The following is a 23,752-nucleotide window of genomic DNA, read 5'->3' on the forward strand; positions in this document are numbered from 1 at the left end:
CCTTAACAGGTGGGGATTATTACAATTCAAGGTAAGATTTGGATGAGGACACAGCCAAACCATATCAAGATGATTAAGAAGAAACTATATAACAATTTAACCTGAGTGTTTTCTGAATACTGCTAAAAGCAAAGGATAGAATTAGATGGTCTCTTCTACAAAAGGATTCAACATAAACTGTTCAGAAATCAAGTACTGTATTAACATTGGAAACAATAATTATAACTATATTTACACTAAATACTAAACACAATAAACACAATAATCTTATGCACCTACTTAAGATTATATGTAAACAATATAATCTATTTTCTGCTGCAGCTAAATGTGACTTTTTAAAACTTCAATTTTTCTATTGGTAAGTACTTACAAGATTTAAGTTTTTTTAACATATTATAAAATTATTTATAAATATTAATCTTCAAAAGGTGAGGTTGATAGACTATATTTTGTATTTCAAATATAGTTTGTGAAACTAAAATTTATCTTAGCAATTCTATGTGATTTGTAATTGTGTTAACACATCCACAGTAATTTTTAAAAATGAAAATCAGCTGGAGGTTATTCATACAGCTTTAGAGTCAATAGGTTAGGTTTGTACCATGGCTTAATTCTCCAAATACCACGGATGGTATTCTGATGGTGTCAATGGGCTAAGAAATGTTTTCACATAATTAGGAAAAGCATTTTCACTATTCAGTATAATTTACAAATATCAATGGGGAGGGTACTTGAATCCTTTTTACTACTGCAAATTTCAAAAGGTGTAAATAAAAATCAAAACCATGACTACACATAGGACAACTATTACAATATTAAAATTCAATTTATAGTTGTGACTTGAATAGTGCTGATGTACAACACAGACAGATCATTTTCAGAGTAATTTGGTGTGGAGGGAATTTTAGAATTTCCTAAGACAGGTTTGTTTAATTGGTCTCTGTCCCTGAGCAATGCAGTATAACAGTTAAATTTAGCAACTTCCTTGTTTTCATCTTTTTATCATAAGATCTTTAAACAGCAGGATTGCATGATTAAGGCTTCAAAACCAGCTGTTATTTTTATTTAACAGATAATAACACTACCATGCTAGTTAACCTAGTAAAGCTATTGAAGCAGCAGAATAGACACCGGCAAAGATTTGAGAGATAATACTCTGAAAAGAGATATATTCCTTTTCGTATAGTTTTGGGGTACACAGAATGCTTTAAAACAGAGGAATGACTGAAATTTGATGTTGCATAATATATTTTCTTCGAAGAAGAGAATTATATAAACTTCAATTTCGTCTTCTATTCATAGGCATAAAGGGATAATAAGGTGAATTGTGTGCAATCAACTCAGTTATTTAGTCCAAAAGAACCATCTTCAGAAGAGCTATCTTAAGAAAAAACATGTCCTCAGTTTCCAATTTATGAACAGGTGATGTTCCAAAGTTTTTTTTTTTTTTTTTTTGTGACCCGGAAGTTGCCAAAATTTGGAAATCATTTTCCCATAGAAGCAATGTTATAAATACTCGTCTCCCTGGCTAGTCCCCCAAGACTTATTGAACCATAACGTGATTAATTTTGAAACTATTTGTTTTAGCCTGGGTCCTGGTAGCAGGAATGATAATGAGGGAAAACAGCATTTCTCCGTTAATCTTGGGCATAGTACTAGCCATATACAAGATTGGAAAATGTGGAATTTATCACCAATGCCATTAATACTACCATTTTGAGTATCTACAAAATGTCAGCAACTGGAATAGATGCTTATATGTGTTAGCTAATGTATTCCTCATAGCAACTCTGCCAAGTAGAAATTATTATCCCTATTTTACACTTGAATAAAATAGATACAAAATATAATTTATCCAAGTACAAGCAGATAGTAATTAGTTAGAATTAAAGCCTCAAGGCCTTGCCTTACTTTAAAGCTCTTGCTGTTTCCATTATGCTTCAATGTTTTTGGAATTCTCCACCCTCCATATACACATGTACTCCAGACCCCATGAGTCTTATACTTCTATGGAACCCTATCACAACGTACTTAAATCTACCTTGTATTCTGTAGTGCTCTCTGCTCTAAAATCAGACATTTCCATTTTCTCAATCCAAACTCAAAGTGCCTCCGTGCAACTGACCTCAATGGGTATAAGATTGAAATAGCTCCTGCCACGCTCGAGGGGTCTGCATTTAAGAAGGAAAATCTCATACATGTGTGTGCATGTGTACATACATATATAAACATACAACACACACACACATATATATATATACACAAACACATGTATGTAAATTTTAGGCAGGGTTACAAAATGAGGTGTCAGATTATAGACGATTTTTAAAGTTTGATAGGGCCCTGGGCAATCGGATCCACTTCAGATATCTGCCCTTGAGGTCTTTTCCCCTGCGTTATTTCCTGCTGAGGGGTAGGGGTAAAAACCTGGAATAGGGATGAGAGTCACAGTTAGCAGAAGTGGAGGAAGGTGAAAAACTAAGTTGGCCTACTTTGTAACGGTGCCATCTTTTTTTTCTTCCTTTTTTCTTTTTTTTTTTTTTTTTTTTTTTTTTTGCCAAGAGCATTTTTGGCTCAGAAATAGTGGGCCCTGCTTTATTTTTACAGGCCACAGATGGGCTTCAGGTGGGGAGGGATAGGATCTCAGAGATCCCAGAGGATCCATTTGAGGCATGGCATTCATAGTGACTCCTTTCAGCCACAGCATGAGAGACACCCCGAAGGAGGATACCCTTTTGTTCCTCTTCTCTCAGAAAAGTTTCAAAACCACTCTAGGGAAAGTCTAGGATGGGGTATGGATTTCCACAAAACCAGGAAACCATGAAGCCTTGGTGGACCTCCAAGGAAACTCGAAGCCAGTTGGCGCCTCGCTGTCAACCAGCTGGCTGCTTCCAAACACCCTCCTGATGGGCCCTGCACAGCTGTGTTTTATGTTTCCACGTGGCCTTGCCAGAGGTCCCTCCTTAAACAGACCCAGCTTCCACAATTAGTGTGGACTCAAAACGAGTTAGTTATGGCATACATGAGGTCCCAAAGGCCTCCTGGGGCTATTTACACCTCTTTGGACTATTTCCAGGACCCCAGATTATACTGTACGTGTAAATTAAGGAAGTCTCGCAATCCAACAGCTCTGACTGAAACACACAATGTAGCCATATCTTAGACCCCATTTCCCAGTGCTTTTCTTGGCCTCATTATCACAATTTTACCACCCTGAAAGATAAACCCTCTGTATTCTTAAAATTATGTTTTAGAAAGGAGTTCTCCCTTTCCTATTCCTGAACGTACCTGGTTTTTTTCCTACAGTACAAAAATTAAGGACTAATCAATTTTCTTCTTTGGCATTAAAGTCATTTAGGACTTTATTTGCATTCACCTGGCCAAGTTATAAATACCATCAAACACCTATATCATGCAGTTTCTTTACTTAAAATAATAAATTGGTTTCACTTAATAAAATACAAAACCAGATGAACTCAACCGGTGTACCCAGCCATTAGGAACATACATTTAGCAAGCAGTGGGGAAAAAAAGCCAAGATGCTGAGAAGGGAGACCACCCCCCAGGCCAGTAAGTACACAATGTCAGCTCTAGGTCACATATTCTAGAAAACCTCAAGTGGAAATAATTCTTATTTCATTTTTTATCTATGGCTTCTATTGTATACCCAGAGAATCTGAACTTGGTTTTGGTGTTTTCTCTCTCCCCTTCATTTCTCTCTGCTTTTCAAGACCTTTTCCCTTGGGGCCTCTTGTCTTCACAGGCACCTGTCTCCAGCCACATTTCTCAGTTAGATACTGCTGCCTAACAACTCAGCACCTGACATACAGTTCTTTAGTAAACATTTGTTGAATAAGTTTTGGAGCCTGAAACAAGGAAACCTATGATGTATGGAGAAATAATGCAAGTTCAAGAGTCAGGACATTAGCTGAACAAGATTTGATAATAATAGGGACAATTGTGATGAAGGGCTTTTGATGATATCCTTATGTGTGTCTAACATGCTATATTAAAAGCTTTAAGTATATAAACTTATTTTAATCAATGTGACACTAGACATCATGACCCTTATTTGACAGGTGAATAAACTGAGGCTTTGAGCTCTGAAGTAATATGCCCACAGCCACATAGCTACTAATTGTAAACTTTACTGAAATTAATATGCATGTCTGTTCAATCCCAAATGAATGCCTTTTTATCTCTTTTGGTCTAGTTCTTCATTTTTTTCATCTATTAAATGTGGAAATTTTAACATTCATTAAGTTCTCTTCCAGCTTTAAGATAATTCATATATAAAGTGACACATATCTCAAGAAAATTTATAGTTCAGTTAGTTTTCCTTGTTGATCAAAATCTTGCAAGAGACAAAGGAATGGCTCTCCAAAGCTGAAAATTTAGAAGCTCTGGAAGGAAAGAGGAGAAGAAATTTGGTGCAGCTTGAGCCTTGCAGTTTTTCAGATACACCTAAAGCTGAAGTTACCATTGCCTTTTTACAGCAGTTAACATTTACTGATAACTTATTATGTGCAGACACTGTGCTAAAAATTTATATGTATTACTTCACCAAAATCTCAACTCCTATGAGATAGAGCTGTGGTTATTCTCAATTAACATACCAGAAAAACAAGCTTAACTTGCCCAAGTTCACATTGCTAGCAAGTAGGAGAGCTTGGATTCAAACTCAGATATCTTTAACTCTGAAGCCTAAAAACTTAACTTTGGGGTTATATTGTTGTGCATGCTATTTTAGCTTATTTGTCTATGTACATTTAATGTGATTTATATCAATGTCATTTTTGTCATTGATTTTAAAATAAAACCCATCAGATATATCAGAAATCTGCTTAGTTTGCTAGCATACGTGGTGATACTTAACAAGTACCTCATGATGCATGCCTTTCGGTGCAATTAAATATCTTTGGGTCACTCTCAACCACATGCCTATGAGTTACAAGCTCTGCCTCCTCCTCTCTCTACATAGTTCTTTCTGTCCAAAGTGTATAGACTATCAGGCATCAAAAGAAAATAGACAACCCACAACAATGTGGAGATTTGCAAACTCTTAACATAAGAAAAATCTCCATAGAGAAAACATAATGCCTGGGTGGGTGATTGACTTAACAGAAATCCTACCTAAATGTATTTCCACATTCGTTCATTCCATACTTATTAGAAGGGATTATTGACACTTTCAGAAGATACAATCTCAGGGACCCTGATAGCAAATTAACTTTTGTATTAAGAATAATTGAAGTTAGCTGTTATTCTCTACACTAGGGCAGCCTGATTTTCATTTTAACTATGATATTACACACTATTACTAATCTATTTGCAGGTATAAAGAAAAAAATCATATATATATGTATGTATACGTATATACATATGTATATATACGTATACATACATATATACACACATACATACATATGTGTATATACGTATATACACACATACATACATATGTGTATATACGTATATACACACATACATACATATGTGTATATACGTATATACACACATACATACATATATACGTATATACACATATACATACATATGTGTATATACGTATATACACATATACATACATATGTATGTATACGTATATACACATATACATACATATGTATGTATACGTATATACACATACATATATACATATATATATTCTGTTTTTACCTTCTGAAAGAAATAACCTCCAAATTAAGCTATGTAGGAAGTGTAGAAATGCTCAGAAATGACCCATTTAGATTCTGTAACTATTTGGAGAGAGGAGGAGATTTTAGTATCTATAATTTTTTGATCAAATAAGTATTAGTTCATTTTTATTTTAGTCAAGTACATATTTTGTAAAATAACACCAATAAGGTGTGCTGTTTTTCTCTAACCAAACTCTTCACAGTAAAATCCAACTGCAATATTCATTTAGAAATTTGATAATGCTCTCTTGTGTGAGTTTTAGGAATATTTGAAACCTCATTGCATATAAATTATATCATGGAAAAGCTGTATAAATATTCTATTATGGCACATGCTGTTCTAAGGATCTGTCAGGATTTCCTTTATGCACTCCATTTTGAGTGGTATATAAATCAGATGTAAAAATTCATGTTGGACTGAAATTCAGCACAAAATGCCTCCTCCAGAGGCGAATGCTTTTTTCAAAATGTGGTTTGAATTATGTTGGTCATTTTTAAGTTACAGAAGTGCAGAAAATGTATTTGTGGTTTTGAGGGAGAGAGATTTTTTCCATTTTTATAACTCATTAGGAAACTTTACAGGCCTTCAGACCATTTTGTGGTTTAGTTCTTCTCAGGTTTTTCCCCAAAGCAATATTAAAACTTGAATAGTGTCCGCTGTGAATCCAATGATTACTGTTCTGAATACAAATGTATGTGTGGATACATATAGTTCTACATATCTTCAACTAGGAGAAGTTCCAAAAATATTATGACCAAGGTAGAAGATGAGGCCTATCAGTTGGCTAGTCTTTGTCTTGGTATCAGTCAAGTTTGGCCTATCAAAGGAATCAAAGGAATCCCCTATCCAAACCACAGTTCAGCAGGTATTGCTTGAATTTTAAAACTGCATTAAATTGCAGAAAAATCCGCTGAGTTCAACACTGCCTCTTTTATGAGCTTCTAGACAATAATGCTGCGCCTTTTCTAAATTTTTTTTTCTCTAACATATAGAGCAAGTTGCAGTGTGTTTAACAGATATTCACTAATGATTATCTTTTTTTTAAGTATTTAATATGTATGTATTTATGCATATAAATTAGTTTGCTAAATAATGTTGAACTTATTTTGTTAGTGTAGCTAATGTGCTAATTTCATAAACATCCAAATTATTATTTTAGCCTATGTAGAGATTATTATTATACTCTCTGTCCTAACAGCATCAGTTAAAATCAAAGAAAGTTTGATTTAGACCAAGAAAGTTGGCCTAATTCATGAAGTTGATTAAGCCAGTATTTCAAATGACTTTAAAGGAAAATGAAAATAAACATAATGTATATGTTTGAATTGCTTCCATCTATACTGCATTTAGTTTATTAATACATTGGAACAATGCATTTAGTGGTTATTATTTATCCTTTAAAGCATAATTTTTTAAAAAATTTCCCAATATAATATCTTATGCTTTGTATTAAATTCCCCTTAGAGAATTAAATCTGGGTGTCTTGATTCCAAAACAGTTCCCTTCCCTATTTCCTATCTTTCCTATTTCCTATATTACACTATTTCTGGTACAGTTACCAAAATCCTTGGGTTTAGGGACAGTTAGGATGGAGCACTCAGAGGATGATCAAACATTTGCCTGTGGCTGAAGCAATGTAGACTTTCCTTCTGGGATACTGAGGAGCAGAAGGGGTCTCACTTCTCCTGAATGTTTTCTCTACTTACCTAGTGTCACAGAAATTAGCCAGCTATGTACTATCGAGACAGCTGAATGCCAGTTTTTCTTATTTTTCACATTAACAAGAGAGCAAGGTTACTAATGAGGGGTCACATCCCAAATCTCTAATCTATATAGCTGAATATCCCTATTTATATTTGGGTCATTTTTTGTTCTGCTCCATTGACTTTTACTAAATTATACTAATTTGTGTTCCATAATGTTATTCTTGGTTATAATTAATGAAATTTTGGGTGTAACTCATATATAACTGATGTACTTATGTCCTTCTGTTAATCATTAAGGTCATTTCTTTTATAATTTAAATTAACATGTATCACTTCAAACATCCCTGTATAGCTCAAACAGTTATTAAGAAGTTCTTTGCAGCTTTTGGGAGAAGTTTAGAAATTTCTGAGAACTAGATACATATTGAAATATAGTTTTACGTTAGTCAAAACTGTTTCAAAGGAAAGCATAGACATTTAAAAACGACTGAAAATAAAAGTACTTTAAATGTCAAAGTAAATAATTTTATATGTGAATAACCTAGATTTCATGGTTTGAACAGGAATAATTTATAACTCATTAGGCAAGTAGTATACACAGTGCACTTCTCTCCTAACCTATTGCATTATAGCCATATTTTTTCTCACATTTGTAGAAAGGATAACACAGTGCTATTATTTGAATAGCTTTGACCTTGTTAAAGCCTGGCACTATTGTTTTTTACATAGCAAGCAGTATATTTTTAAATAGAGTGACTTTCTTACAACACATGAAATAAAGAATGACATAAAAACTTTAAGATTACGAATAATAAAATTTGTAAGATATATCCTCACCTTGGTTTTACCTTTAAGCAGCCTTTTATTTGTCTGTTAGGAACTTCCTTCCATGGTTTTACAGGCTCTGGCTCTTGTTCTTTCTTTTGACAAATGAATGTATAATTTGTGCCATTATTATTTGACCAAAATGTACCAACAGAAGTTTCATAACGTATACAAAACTCAACTTTACTGCCATCTTTTTGGTAAGGAGGAACCAATGAAATCTTAAAGGAGAACTGGTCAGTTTCACCATCACATGAATTAGGAACATATTCTGCTAAAATGTCATAATGTGTCTGCCAGTCATCTAAAGACATTCTTACATATACTAACTTCTCAAAAGAAACATTCAAAACTCGAATAATACCCTTGATACTTGTAGACCCAGGAGGAGACTCAGTTGACTCCAGTATTGCTTTCTGTATTTGGAGTTGTTGCATAAGATCTTCTTTTGAAGAAGGCAAGTCAAACAGTGGGGCTAAAACATATTCTTCTGTGTGGAAAATGTCCGTCCCTAAGTCAAAAGTGGTTGAAGCACTCGGTAATTCCCAGCAATCAAATTCTTTAACAGACACGAGATTGAATCCAAAGGAATCAGCAAATGAAACTCTTCTAGTACCTGAAGATGGGGTATCCAGGTATATGTCTTCAGAAGAATCAGAACCTCGTCTACTCGGTTGAGGGGAGAAACCAGGTTTGAAAGTAACTTCTTCATCTTCACAAAGAGAGTCACATAAATTAGGAACTTCTAAAAAATTATCTTTGCTAATCTGACTAGGTACTTCAGAAGGCTCCATTGGGCTCTCTGATATTAAATAAGAGACAAATGTACAACTAGTAGAGGCTGACATTTGAGATACTGAGGCTTAAAATAAGTATAACGTTACAGTTGACACTGCAAAAAGAAGTCAGCTCTATAAATAGGTCCAATGGCGTGTCAACTATGCTAGCCTGCAACCCTGCTAGCCTCCCTCTAAAGGCCTTGAATATGATAGCATCCATGCTACTCCCGCCAGTATGTTTCAGATTTAACTGGCAGTTTTTAAAGTTGTATTTGCTTATGAGCTAAGTTCCACACAGATATTTTTAAATAATGTTCTGCTGTATTGGAAATCCTGGAACTTTAGGATAAAAATATTATTTTAATTAGTTGATGTTAAAAATGAAAATGTGGATTTTTTAAAATAAAATAAAAGTAGTATCACAATACTGAATATGTAGTTTGGACTAAATTAATCCATGGAGCAGGTAAGTGCAAACAGGAAAAGATAAGAACATTTATAGAACTGAAGAGATCCAGAGCCTACTAATAATGACAGCTATCATTTTCAGGGATTTATAAATGTATAGTTTTATTACAAAAGGGTTAAATAGAGGTGCTGAAAGTTCTGAGGAAGGAAACATGATTCAGATGGGGAAGGTATCATTTTAAATAAAGCATGAAGAGTAGGTGGAATTTAGACATGCAAGCTTGGAACAAGGCAGATTGTCCAGGTAGGAGAAATAGCCCGAGCAAAAGCCTAGAACAAGGAAGTAATCAAATTCATTATTTTAAACATTAGTACATTTATTTTAATTAAGCCATGGGAAAATACAGATAAGACACGTGTTACTGACTTGCAAATATAAGTGGGCAAAGGTAAGCCTGACCCAGGACTAATACATTTATGTAGAATAAAATGTTCTTTTGCAAATGGCCATTTTATGCCCACAAAGCAGAAGTTGATACCATCACACCTTGAAATTTGATATGAGTTTTAAAGTATGAACAGCCTGCTTAAACTGTCACATTTTTTTATGTCATAAAACCCAAGTTGGGGGATGATAATTTTGGTAAAAACCTATAAAAATTTTAACTGCACACAATTTGACCCAGAAATGCCCCAGCTAGAAATTTGCTCTATCAGTATGGGAAAGTATACAGAGATAAATACAGATCTATGTTCATAACAGAATTGTGTGTTTAACAATCTCTACAAACCTGTTAAATGTCCCTCTCGAAAGAGCACTGGATAAATAACCCATACAATAGAATGTTTTAGAAGGATAAAGTAGCACTTTATGTGCTAATATGGAAAGATAACCAAGGTAAATGGCTAAGTGAAAAAAAAGAAAATGTGTACAGATATGTGCATAGAAAATTCCTGGAAGGATACAAAAGATAATGTTAGCAGTATTTACTTCTATCCACAGAACTTAAAGATGGCAGAGGAATGGGGGCTCTATTCATTTTACTTTATGGTCTGCTGTATTGTTTGAAATATTATACATGAGCATGGTTTTCTTGCAAAATATCTATTAATTAAACTGAAAAAATATATAAAGTGTGAAAGGTGATTAGTTTTTCTTTTTAAAAAGAGCCCAATAGCATAATTTCTTTCAAATGAAAACCTCATTAATATGGTATAACTTATTAGGTAATTTGAATTGCATAAAGTAGTGGATGGGGAAATTATTTTCTAAAATTATGAATGATTAGTGTCTAGAAGGATAAAGAAATGAAGTTATTTGAGCTTTATCTCCTCCACATAGCTAGAATGGGTGGTGACCACATGGATTGCTCAAGAATGGGTAATGGCTGTGGAAATGTCTGTGCCTTGCAGATTTGATGACCATGAGTAGCTATATTTCAAGGTACCTGAAATACATTGCTATGTAGTCAAGGAAATCAACAACAAAATGCTTTATGGAAATTAGTAAAATAGTTCATATAGCCATGTAAATAATGGGATAATGAAAATTTAAGATATAATAATGTATTGAAATATTTTAACTATCCAGGAGTTAGTTAGCAAAGGAATTGAAATGAAGACCCCTGGGTCCATTTCTTGGCTCTGCTGCTTACTAGCTGGATGATCTTCCGAATGTTACTCAGATGTTCTAACCCACAGTTGCCTTAATTGTCAAAGTACAATGTTAAAAATTAAACAAGATTCTTGTTAAATGTCTAGCACAAAACCTATAGTAATAGCACCAGTCACTATTTTAATTCCGATATATGTTTGTAAAAGGCAGATTTCTAAGATATATCAATAGATAGATGGATAGATATGTAATCTATCTAGCTACAGAGAATTCATATATATCATTAAGAAATGATTTGTAATTTGTTTCATTTTTGTCTTTTTCAAAGGCTATAGTGTGTAACACTTAGCTTTATAAGACATAATATAAGACATAATATACATTAGAAAATGGTCCTGTTATTTGATCTAAACTTTTCCCTTGTTAATGTGTCTCTTTACAGAGAGCACTACCTTGATTTGTAGTAATCACTGCCTTTCTTTTGGAATTTATAACCTTCACATAATTGTAGACAGTTGACATATTCCCCCTTAGTCACCACTTAGCTAAAGCAGAGTGATTTCATCTTTTTAATCTCTTCTCACATGTCAATCCTCCAGTGCTTTTTACCATTTTGTTACTCCTCTATGAACTCCTTCCAGCTTGCCTATATTTTTCTGTTAATGAGCTGCCCCCAGATGAATGCAATATTACAGATCAAGTGTCTCTGGAGCATGAAAAGAAATACTAACAGCCTCAGCCTTGTGACTTGGTGTTTGCATTCAGTTAAAATTCACATTTCCTTGCTTTATTTCCATATCACAGATCAGACCAACGTCCCATTTTCTCATATCCACCACTACCTCAATTTCAACACAATTTATCACACTCTTCTTCAGCTGCTAAGATATATTGTTTTTAGAAGAATTAGAGCTTTTTCTTTCTTTCTTTTTTTTTTTTTTTTTTTTTTTTTACAAACTAAAGCTCTTTTTTTTACAAACTAAAGCTCTCCGTGCATTCCACAATTTTTGGTATTAATCAAATATTCTCAAAGGCACCATTAACATAAAAAACAGTATCAGTCAGGAACCCAGTAAATAGGAAATAGATGGCATGCTCAAATAAGATAATTCCAGGAGGATTTATTTACAAGGGTCTATTTATAAAGTGTAAAGGCAGAGAAGCCACAAGAACTAGTGTGACAAACTGGGGTCAGTTGCATCAGAGCTTTTACCATCCTCAAGGGATAAGGGAAGGGAACACTTATCAGAACTTGAAAGCAAAGAGTGCCATAAAGAACTTACCAACTGGAGACCTGGTCAAGGGACACAGCCAGTTGAAGATGACTTTTCCAGGAGTGATCCGGGAGCATAAATAAACTGAATTCATTCTTCTCCCTTTTTATGATGTCCTACTAGAGCTACCTATTGGCCAGAGGGCATGGGAACTATTACAGTTCATTCAGGTCAGTCTCCCGCAGCAGAAAACAGGGAGGAAGATGGTGGAAAGGGTGGTAAGTGGATTTGGAGGAGCAAACAGAAGATATGAGGTATGAAATATATGCAGATATAATTATATATATAACATACATACATATATAACTTAAAATACATATGTGTGTTCCTCTTTATTTATACATACTCTATCTCAATGCCAACTGAGTTTCTATTACCTGATCTTCTACTGTCATGGGTTCAAGAAGAAAAAGTTAAATATCTAAGGTCTGATCAGCTCTGATCCAGTGAGAATCACAAATAAGAGATATTGTGTTTATCCACAAACGGGTAGGAAAGAAATAATCTATTTTGAAATTAATTATGATTTTGCATTTGTTTCCCATGTTAGCATAGGTTTTTGCAACCCAAAGAAAAGTTTTGTCAAGAGAGAGTGTAGAACTGTAGTTTTTAAAACCAGAGATAGATGTCAAAAATCACTGGGAGAGATGTTCAAATAAGATTTTCCAAGAGGATGATGGTTCACAAGTGATTCTGATATATAGACTTGGTTAAGATGCATGATCTCTGGCTGGGCGCAGTGGTTCATGCCTGTAATCCCAGCACTTTGGGAGGCCAAGGCGGGCGGATCACCAGGTCAAGAGATCGAGACCATCCTGGCCAACATGCTGAAACCCCATCTCTACTAAAAATACAAAAATTAGCTGGGCATGGTGGTGTGCACCTGTAGTCCCAGCTACTCGGGAGGCTGAGGCAGGAGAATTGCTTGAACCCAGGAGGCGGATGTTGCAGTGAGCGGAGATTGCTCCATTGCCCTCCAGCCTGGAGACAAAGTGAAACTAGGTCTCAAAAAAAAAAAAAAAAAAATGCATGATCTCCTAGTCTGTCTGCCATAGTCAGGGACTTAAGTTCTAGTTATGAAAACAATTGTAGCTATTATCCCTCTACATATGTACTATGTGCTATTTTAGTGTGTGTGTGGGCTATAAAATGCTTTTACAAAAAAATAACAAGAATTGGGTAGAACTTTAAGGTCACTTAGCAATCATCTAGGCTAGTCCCTTCATACTCACATAAGAAAACATAAATTCAGAACAATGAAGGACTCCATTATTTAATAGCAGAGAGCTGACTTGAACTCAGCTCTCTCTTGCTCTCAGTCCAATATTGTCCATATTATTCCATACATATGCCAACTTCTAGTTTTAGAATTCATAATTAACAAATTAATCATTCTTTGAAAATAGTCATTAAAATTAATTTGTTCTAGATTTCATTTATGTTTTTAAAATCAATTAACTTTTGTGAACTTTCTTTTTTCCATTTGATGAAAGATCTCCAGGGGTGTCCAGATAATTTTTCTTTGTGAGAAGCTCTCTCAACCTTTTCCAGCTTATGTCCCCTTTAATAAATTTAATATCTTATACTGTTCTCTCTCTCCCTCAGAGACACTGCTATATTTCTATTTGAGAATTACTGATCTAAGTTATAAAAATGAATTATGTCATTTCTTAGAACTAAATTTGATATTTAGTATTTTAAAAGACTACTAGTGAAAGGATATCACTTCAAATATAGTTTGAGACACAGATTTGTTCTTCAGATGTCACTCACTGAAAAGTTTTCTTTGAAAATGTTCATATATACCAATAGGGCATGCACAGTTAAGTCAGAACAGAATGGAAACTTTGCAAGATATAGGTAATTTTTTCTTTTTTTTGAGACATGGTCTAGTTCTGTTGCCCAGGCTGGAGTGCAGTGGCGTGACCATGGCTCACTGCAGCCTCAACCTCCTGGGTTCAAGAAATTCTCCTGTCTTAGCCTCCCTAGAAGCTGGGACTACAAGAACATGCCACCACATCCAGCTATTTTTTTTTTTTTTGGAGAGATGGGGGTCTCACTATGTTGCCCAGGCTGGTCACTACATTTGTAAAGGGATGTGTCATTTATTTCTTGAAGAGTTTAATTATTCAATATAGATAATTGATCATGTTATAGCAGAAGAGTCTGGCCACCAAAGGCAGCATTCAGATTGTTTAGCTTAATTTATCAAAGATAAACTAGTATAATACTCAAGCACCAAGGGCTTATTTTACAGGAATTGTATAATGTGCTTTACATTTTGACCAAAATAAAGACATACAAATATATAGTCAGAAATCTAGATCTGTAAGGTGTTTAGCAAGCACACATCAGAGATAACCTCTTCATTTTACACTTAAGAAAATTGAAATTTCAGTGGTCAACTGGATTCTCCCTTGACGTGTGATTCCAGCATTAACCCTTGAAGGAAAATATATTATAAGCTTAAAGACAGATACCATCTAATAATATGTTAGGAAATTTTTAATTGACCCATAAAATTTATGCTCATAGTATATGCATTTTGATATTTAAAAATATAGCTAAGCACACTGTATTAGGAGTAAGTAGGCCTAAGTTCTAGAGCCATGCTTATTATTAAGAAACTGTGACCTTGGAAATCATTTAAATTCTTTGTATAAATGTCTGAATATTACTGAAAATCTCTTCGAAACTGTGAAATCTGCAGACACATGAACATTTTATCATGAAAGTTGTCATTTATTTGTGAAGCAAACGTATATTGACTTCTACTCCATCAGGCACTGTGTTAGATCCTAAGATTACAAAGTAAGTTATAAAATATAGAATCTGTTCTCAATACCCTAGCATCTAATGGAGAGAGGGAACAACAGAAATTCTCCGTCATTATGGATCTCACTTCCTTGTGCTAATAGCTTTGGTTATTGATTGGGAAGTCATAAACTTGGCTTTAGGTGTTCTGCCCATAGTCTCCCCTTTATTATGTTAGAATTGGACTCTTATAGACAGATTTTTACAATTTTTTTTAGCAGCAAGGGACTATCCATCACTATTTCAAAGAAGTCTGGACTTGAAAACCTGCAAATAATGACTTTTGTGACTATTGACTTTGTTGATTTTGTTAACCATTCAGTGGCAGGGACTCAAGTGCTTGTATGCTAATCAAAAACTCTGCTGATTTTTTACCCCACACTTTCACCCCAGTCAAAAGGCATCAGCCAAGAAATACCAAGGAGTCCATACCAGAGTCAAATATCCCTTGGTATGATACAGATAGCCTTGAATCATTGGTTTGTGCAATTAGGGGGAAAGGCAAAATTTAAAGTTCTATTTATGTTAATATGAATTATCAAAAGATCATTTTAAATTTAAACTTAAACTTATTATTTCTAATAGTTACATTTAGACAATGTATATTTCCACTCATTTTTTGCATGCATATGTCTTTTCTTAACTTTTATTTTAAGTTCATGGGTACATGTGCAGGTTTGTTATACAGGTAAACTCATGTCATAGGGATTTGTTATACAGATTTTAGTCACCCAGGTATTAAGCCTAGCACTCACTAGTTATTTTTCCTGATCTTCTCCTTCCTCCAAAACCCCACCCTCTGGTAGGCCCCAGTGTGTGCTGTTCCCTCTATGTGTCCATGTGTTCTCATCGTTTAGCTCCCACTTACAAGTGACTACATGCAGTATTTGGTTTTCTATACCTGAATTAGTTTGCTAAGGAGAATGGCCTCCAGCTCTATCCATGTTCCTGCAAAGGACATGATCTCATTCTCTTCTATGGCTACATAGTATTCCATCATGTATATGTACCACATTTTCTTTATCCAGTCTACCATTGATGGGCACTTATGCTGATCCCATGTCTTTGCTATTGTGAACAGTGCCGCAATAAACATACATGTGCATGTATCATTGTAATAGAACAATTTATATTCCTTTGGGTATGTACCCAGTAATGGCATTGCTGGGTTGAATAGTGTTTCTGTTTCTGGGTCTTTGAGGAATTGCCACACCGTTTTCCACAATAGTTGAACTAATTTACACTCCCACCAACACTATATAAGCATTTCCTTTGCTCCACAGCCTTGCCAGCACCTTTTATTTTTTACTTTTTAATAATAGCCATTCTGATTGGTGTGAGATGCTCTCTTATTGTGGGTTTGATGTTTATTTCTCTAACGATCAGTGATATTAAGATTTTGTTCATATTCTTCTTGGCTGCATGTTATGTCTTCTTTTAAAAAGTGTGTGTTTAGGTCCTTTGCCCACTTTTTAATGGGGTTGTTTGCTTTTATTCTGTACATTTGTTTAAGTTCCTTATTAGACCTTTGTCAGATGCATAGTTTGAAAATATTTTCTCCCATTCTGTAGATTGTCTGTTTACTCTGTTATGGTTTCTTTTGCTATGCAGAAGCTCTTTAGTTTAATTGCATCCCATTTGTCAACTGTTGCTTTTGTTGCAATTACTTTTGGTGTCTTTGTCATGAAATCTTTGTCCAGAGTGGACACCAAAAGTAATTGCAACAAAAGCAACAATTGACAGATGGGACCTAATTAAACTTAAGAGCTTCTGCACAGCAAAAGAAACTATCAACAGAGTAACCTACAGAATGGGAGAAAATATTTTCAAACTATTCATCTGATAAAGATCTAACATTCAGCATCTATAAGCAACTTAAACAAATGTACAGAGTGTTTCTATGTTCAGAATGGTATTTCCTAGGTTGTCTTCCATGGTTTTTATACTTTGGGGTTTTATATTTAAGTCTTTAATCCGTCTTGAGTCAATTGTTTTATATGGTGTAAGGAAGGGGGTCCAGTTTCAAACTTCCATATATGGCTAGTGGTTATCCCAGCACCATTTATTGAGTAGATAGTCCTTTCCCCCTTGCTTGTTTTGTCTGCTTTGTCAAATATAAGATGGTTTTAGGTGTACAGCCTTATTTCTGGCTGCTCTCTTCTGTTACATTGGTCTATGTGTCTGTTTTTGTACCAGTACCATGCTGTTTTGGTTACTGTAACCCTATACTAGAGTTTGACCCTATACTAGAGTTTCAGGTAGCATGGTGCCTCCAGCTTTGTTCTTTTCACTTAGGATTTCCTTGGTTATTTGAGCTTTGTTTTGGTTGCACGTGAATTTTAAAATAGTTTTTTTCTCATTCTGTGAATAATATAATTGGTAGGTTGATAGAAATATCATTGAATCTGTAAATTGTTTTGGGCAATACAGCCATTTTTACAATATTGATTCTTCCTGTCCATGAGCATGGAATGTTTTTCTGTTTGTTTGTGTCATCTCTGATTTCTTTGAGCAGTGGTTTTTAGTTATCATTATAGAGACCTTTCACTTCCCTGGTTAGCTGTATTCCTTGGTATTTGATTCTTTTCGTGGCCATTGTGAATGGGATCACATTTCTGATTTGGCTCTCATCGTCATTGTTGTTGGTGTATAGGAATACTAGTGATTATTGTTTGTTGATTTCATATCCTGAAACCTTGCTAAAGTTGTTTATCAACTGAAGGAACTTTTGAGCCAAGACTGGGGTTTTCTAGATATGGAGTTATGTCATCTGCAAACAGTGATAGTTTGACTTTTTCTCTTCCTATTTGGATGCCTTTTATTTCTCTCCCTTGCCTGATTGCCCTGGCCAGGACTTCCAAGACTATGTTGAATAGGAGTGACAAGAGAGGGCATCCTTGCCTTGTGCCAGTTTTCAAGAAGAATGCTTCCAGCTTATGCCCATTCAGTGTGATGTTGGCTGTGGGTTTGTCATAGATGGTTCTTATTATTTTGAGGTTTATTCCTTCAATACCTATGTTATTGATTGTTTTTAACATGAAGGGATGTTAAATTTTATTGAAAGTCTTTTCTGCATCTCTTGAGATAATCATGTGTTTTTGACTTTAGTTGTTTGGATCACATTTATTGATTTGTAGATGTTGAGCCAACTTTGTGTCTCAGGAATAAAGCCTACTCAATCATGGTGGATAAGATTTTTGGTGTGTTGCCGGATTTGCTTTGCCAGTATTTTTTGAGAAGTTTTGCAACAATGTTCATCAAGAATATTGGCCTGAAGTTTTCTTTTATTGTTGTATCTCTGCAAGTTTGTGGTATCAGGATAATGCTGGCCTCATAGAATGAATTTGGGGGGAGTCCTTCCTCTTCAATTGTTTTGGATAGTTTCAGCAGAAATGGTACAATTTCTTCTTTGTACATCTGGTAGAATTCAGCTGTGAAACCATCTTGATATGGTTTGGCTATTTCCCCAACCAAATCTCAACTTGGATTGTATCTCCCAGAATTCCCACGTGTTGTGGGAGGGACCCAGCGGGAGGTAAATTGAATTATGGGGGCCAGTCTTTCCAGTGCTATTCTCATGATAGTGAATAAGTCTCACGAGATCTGATGGGTTTATCAGGGGTTTCTGCTTTTGTTTCTTCCTTATTTTTCTCTTGCTACCTCCGTGTAAGAAGTGCCTTTCATCTCCTACCATGATTCTGAGACCTCCCCATCCATGTGGAACTGTAAGTCCAATTAAACCTCTTTTTCTTCCCAGTCTCAGGTATGTCTTTATCAGCAGTGTGAAAAGGGACTAATATAGTAAATTGGTACCAGTTGAGTGGGGCATTGCTGAAATATACCCCAAAATGTGGAAGTGACTTTGCAACTGGTTGGAACAGTTTAGGGGGCTTGGAAGAAGACAGGAAAATGTGGGAAAATTCAGAACTTCCTTGAGACTTGCTGAATGGCTTTGCCCAAAGTGCTGATAGCAATACAAACAATAAGGTCCAGGCTGAGTTGGTCTCAGACAAAGATGAGAAACGTGTTGCAAACTGGAGCAAAGGTGACTCTTGCTATGTTTTAGTGAAGAGACTGGCAGCATATTGCCCCTGCCTTAGAGAGGGGTGGAACTTTGAACTTGAGAGAGATGGTTTAGGGTATCTGGCAGAAGAAATTTCTAAGCAGCAAAGCATTGAAGATGTGACTTGGGTGCTGTTAAAGGTATTCAGTTTTATAAGGGAAGCAGAGGATAAAGTTTGGAAAATTTGCAGCCTGACTATGCAACAGAAAAGATAAAAACCATTTTCTGGAGAGAAATTCAAGGCAGCTGAGGAATTTGCATAAGTAGCAAGGAGCCTAATGTTAATCCCCAAGACTATGGGGAAAATGTCTCTAGGCCATGTCAGAGACACTCACAACACCCCTTCCATCACAGCCCCAGAGGCCCAGGAGAAAGAAGTGGTTTGGTGGGCTGGGCCCAGGGTCCCCTTGCTGTGTGCAGCCTAGGGACTTGGTGCTCTGTGTCCCAGCCACTCCAGCCATGGATGAAAGGGGCCAACATACAGCCTGGGCTGCAGCTTCAGAGGGTAGAAGCCCCAAGCCTTGGCAGCTTCCATGTGGTGTTGAATCTGTGGGTACACAGAAGTCAATAATTGAGGTTTGGGAACCTTTGCCTAAATCTCAGAAGATGTATGGAAATGCCTGGATGCCCAGGCAAAAGTTTGCTGCAGGGGTAGGGTCCTCATGGAGACCCACTGCTAGGGCAGTGCAGAAGGGAAATGTAGGTTTGGAGACTCCACACAGAGTCCACACTGGGGCACTGCCTCGTGGAGCTGTGAGAAGAGGGCCACTGTCTTCCAGACTCCAGAATGATAGATCCACTGACAGCTTGTACTGTGCACCTGGAAAAGCCACAGACACTCAATACCAGCCTGTGAAAGCAGCCTGGAGGGGGGCTGTACCCTACATAGCAACAGCAGCAGAGCCACCCAATACCATGGGAACCCACCTCTTGCATCAGTGTGACCTGGATGTAAGACCTGAAATCAAAGGGGAGAATTTTGGAGCTTAAAATTTGATGGCCCCACTGGATTTCAGACTTGCATGAGCTCTGTAACCCCTTTGTTTTGACCAATTTCTCCCATCTGTAATAGCAGTACTTACCCAATACTTGTATCCCCAATGTATCTAGGAACTAACTAGCTTGCTTTTCATTTTATGGGCTCATAGGTGGAAGGGACTTGCTTTGTCTCATATGAGACTTTGGACTGTGGACTTTTGGGTTAATGCTGAAATTAGTTAAGACTTTGGGGGACTGTTGGGAAGGCATGATTGGTTTGAAATGTGAAGACATGAGATTTGGAGGGCCCAGGGGCAAAATGATACGGTTTGGCTGTCTCCCTACCCAAATCTCAACTTGAATTGTATCTCCCGGAATTCCCACATGTTGTGGGAGGGACCCAGGAGGAGGTTATTGAATCATAGGAGCTGGTCTTACCCATATTATTCTTGTAATAGTAAATAAGTCTCACTAGATTTAATGGGTATATCCGGCGTCTCTGCTTTTGGTTCTTCCTCATTTTTCTCGTGCTGCTGCCATGTAAGAAGTGCCATTCACCTCCCTCCATGATTCTGAGACCTCGTCAGCCATGCAGAACTGTAAGTCCAATTAAACCTCTTTTTCATCGCAGTCTTGTGTACATCTTTATCATCAACATGAAAACTGACTAATAGACATCTGGTCATGGACTTTTTTGGTTGGCAGGCTATGTATTACTGATTTAATTTTGGAGCTCATTGTTGGTCCCTTCAGGGATTCAATTTCTTCCTGGTTCAGTCTTAGGAGGGTGTATGTGTCCAGGAATTTATCAATTTCTTCTGTTTTCTAGTTTGTGAGCATAGAGGTGTTCACAATATTCTCTAATGGTTATTTGTATTTCTGTGTGGTCAATGATAATATCCCCTTCATCATTTCTGTTCTGTTTCTTTGTATCCTCTCTCTTTTCTTCTTTATTTTTCCAGATAGTTGTCTATTTTATTATTTTCTTCAAAAATCCAACTGGATTTGTTGATCTTTTTAATGGTTTTTCATGTCTCAATCTCCTTCAGTTCAGCTCTGATTTTGGTCATTTTTTATCTTCTGCTAGCTTTGGAGTTAGTTTGCTCTTGGTTCTTGTAATAGTCCATTTTCATGTTGCTGATAAAAACATACCAAAGACTGAGTAATTTATCAAGAAAAAGAGATTTAATGGACCCACAGCTCCACATGGCTAGTTAGGCCTCAGTCATGGTGGAAGGTGAAAAGCATCTTAAATGGTGGCAGACAAAAGAGAATGAGAGCCAAGCAAAGAGGAAACCCCTTATAAAACCATCAGACTAGTAAATAAATCTAATGAGACTAATTCACTACTATGAGGACAGCAGTAGTGAATCACCTTCATTATTCAATTATCTCCCATGGGGTCCCTCCCATGACATGTGTGAATTATGGGAGCTACAATCAAGATGAGATTTGGGTAGGGACACAGCCAAACCATATCATTCTGCCCTGGCCCCTCCCAAATCTCATGTCCTCACATTTTGAAACCAGTCATGTCTTCCCAACAGTCTCCTAAAGGCTTAACTCATTTCAATACTAACTCAAAAGTCCACAGTCCAAAGTATCATCTCGGACAAGGCAAGTCCATTCCACCTATGAACCTGTAAAATCAAAAGCAAGTTAGTTACTCACAAGATACAATGGGGTTACAAGCATTGGGTAAATACACCCATTGCAAATGGGAGAAATTGGCCAAAATTTAACAGGCTACAGGCTCCATGCAATTCCAAAATCCAGTGAGGCAGCTAAATCTTAAAGCTCTGAAATGATCCCCTTTGACTTCATGTCTCACATCCAGGTCGCATTGTTCCAAGAGGTGGATTCCCTTGGTCTTGGGCAGCTCCATCCTTGTGGCTTTCCAAGGTATAGCCCTCCCTCCTGGCTGCTTTCATGGGCTGGAGTTGAGTGTCTGTGGCTTTTCCAGGTGCATGGTGCAAGCTGTTGGTGGCTCTATCATTCTGGGGTCTGGTGGATAGTGGCCCTATTCTCACAGCTCCACTAGACAGTGCCCCAGTGGGGACTCTTTGTGGGGGCTCTGATCCCACATTTCCCTTCCACACTGCTCTAGCAATGGTATTCCATGATGGCCCCTCCCCTGCAGCAAACTTCTGCCTGGACATCCAGGCAATTCCGTACATCCTCTGAAATCTAGACAAAGGTTCCCAAAACTCAATTATTGACTTCTGTGGACCCACAGGCTCAACACCACATGGAAGATGCCAAGGCTTTAGACTTGTACCCTCTGAAGCCATGGCCCAAGCTGTACCTTCGCCCCTTGTAAGCCATGCCTAGAGCAACTGGGATGCAGGGCACCGAGTTCCTAGGCTGCAAACCACAGGGGGGCCCTGCCCTGGTTCATGAAATCATTTTTTTTCTCCTAGGCCTCCAGGCCTGTGATGGAAGGTGCTGCCACAAAGGTCTCTGACACGCCCTGGAGACATTTTCTCCATTGTTTTAGTGATTAACATTTGGCTTCCCATTAGTTATACAAATTTCTGTAGCCAACTTGAATTTCTCCTCATGAAATGTGTTTTTCTTTTCTATCACATTATCAGGGTGCAAATTTTCTGAACTTTTTTTTTTTTTGAGACGGAGTCTTGCTCTGTCGCCAGGCTAGCATGCAATGGCAATCTTGGCTCATTGCAACCTCCAACTCCCGGGTCAAGTGATTCTCCTGCCTCAGACTCCTGAGTAGCTGGGATTATAGGTGCATGCCACCACAACCAGCTAATTTTTGTGTTTTTAGTAGAGACGGGGTTTCACCATGTTGGCCAGGATGGTCTCGATCTCTTGAACTCATAATCTGCTCACCTCAGCCTCCCAAAGTGCTGGGATTATAGGCATGAGCCACCGTGCCTGACCCCAAAGTCACCTCTCAAATGATTTGCTGCTTAGATATTTCTTCCACCAGATAACCCAAATCCTCTCCCTCAAGTTTAAAGTTCCACAAATCTCTAGGGCAAGGGCAAAATGCTGCCAGTCTCTTTGCTAAAACATAGCAAGAGTCACTTTTACTCCAGTTCCCAACAAGTACCTCATCTTCATCTGAGACCACCGCAGCCTGGATTTAATTGTCCATATCATTATCAGCATTTTGATCAAAGCCATTCAACAAGTCTCTAGGAAGTTCCAAACTTCTCCACATTTTCCTGTCTTCTTCTGAGCTCTCCAAACTGTTCCACCCTGTGCCTGTTTCCTAGTTCTAAATCACTTCCACATTTTCAGGTATCTTTACAGCAGCACCCACTCCTTGTACCAATTTACTGTATTAGTCCATTTTCATGCTGCTGATAAAGGCATAACTGAGACTGGGTAGTTTATAAAGAAAAACCATGACTGGGGAGGCTCCACAATCATGATGGAAGGCAAAAGTTATGTCTTACATGGTGGCAGACAAGACAGAATGGGAGCCAAGTGAAAGGGGAAACCCCTTATAAAGCCATCAAATATTGTGAGACTTATTCACTACCACAAGAAGAGTATGGGGCAAACTGGCCCCATGATTCAGTTATCTCCCACAGGGTACCTCCTACAACACATGGAAATTATTG

At 36.8% G+C, this 23,752-nt stretch overlaps 1 protein-coding gene across 1 annotated transcript in view; it reads right to left on the reverse strand.

The window, feature by feature from the left end:
• PPP1R3A (protein phosphatase 1 regulatory subunit 3A) overlaps positions 1 to 9,038 on the reverse strand; it is a 42,673-nt gene extending 33,635 nt beyond the window's left edge. Inside the window, exon 1 of the mRNA XM_055281416.1 lies at positions 8,244 to 9,038. Within this exon, the coding sequence (XP_055137391.1) occupies positions 8,244 to 9,025 (782 nt within the window). The 5' untranslated portion in view covers positions 9,026 to 9,038. The remainder of the gene's footprint in view (positions 1 to 8,243) is intronic.
• Between the last annotated feature and the right edge of the window lie 14,714 nt (positions 9,039 to 23,752).

The sequence above is a fragment of the Symphalangus syndactylus genome, chromosome 6 (genome assembly GCF_028878055.3).
Source record: "Symphalangus syndactylus isolate Jambi chromosome 6, NHGRI_mSymSyn1-v2.1_pri, whole genome shotgun sequence".
NCBI classification, from domain to species: Eukaryota; Metazoa; Chordata; class Mammalia; order Primates; family Hylobatidae; genus Symphalangus; species Symphalangus syndactylus.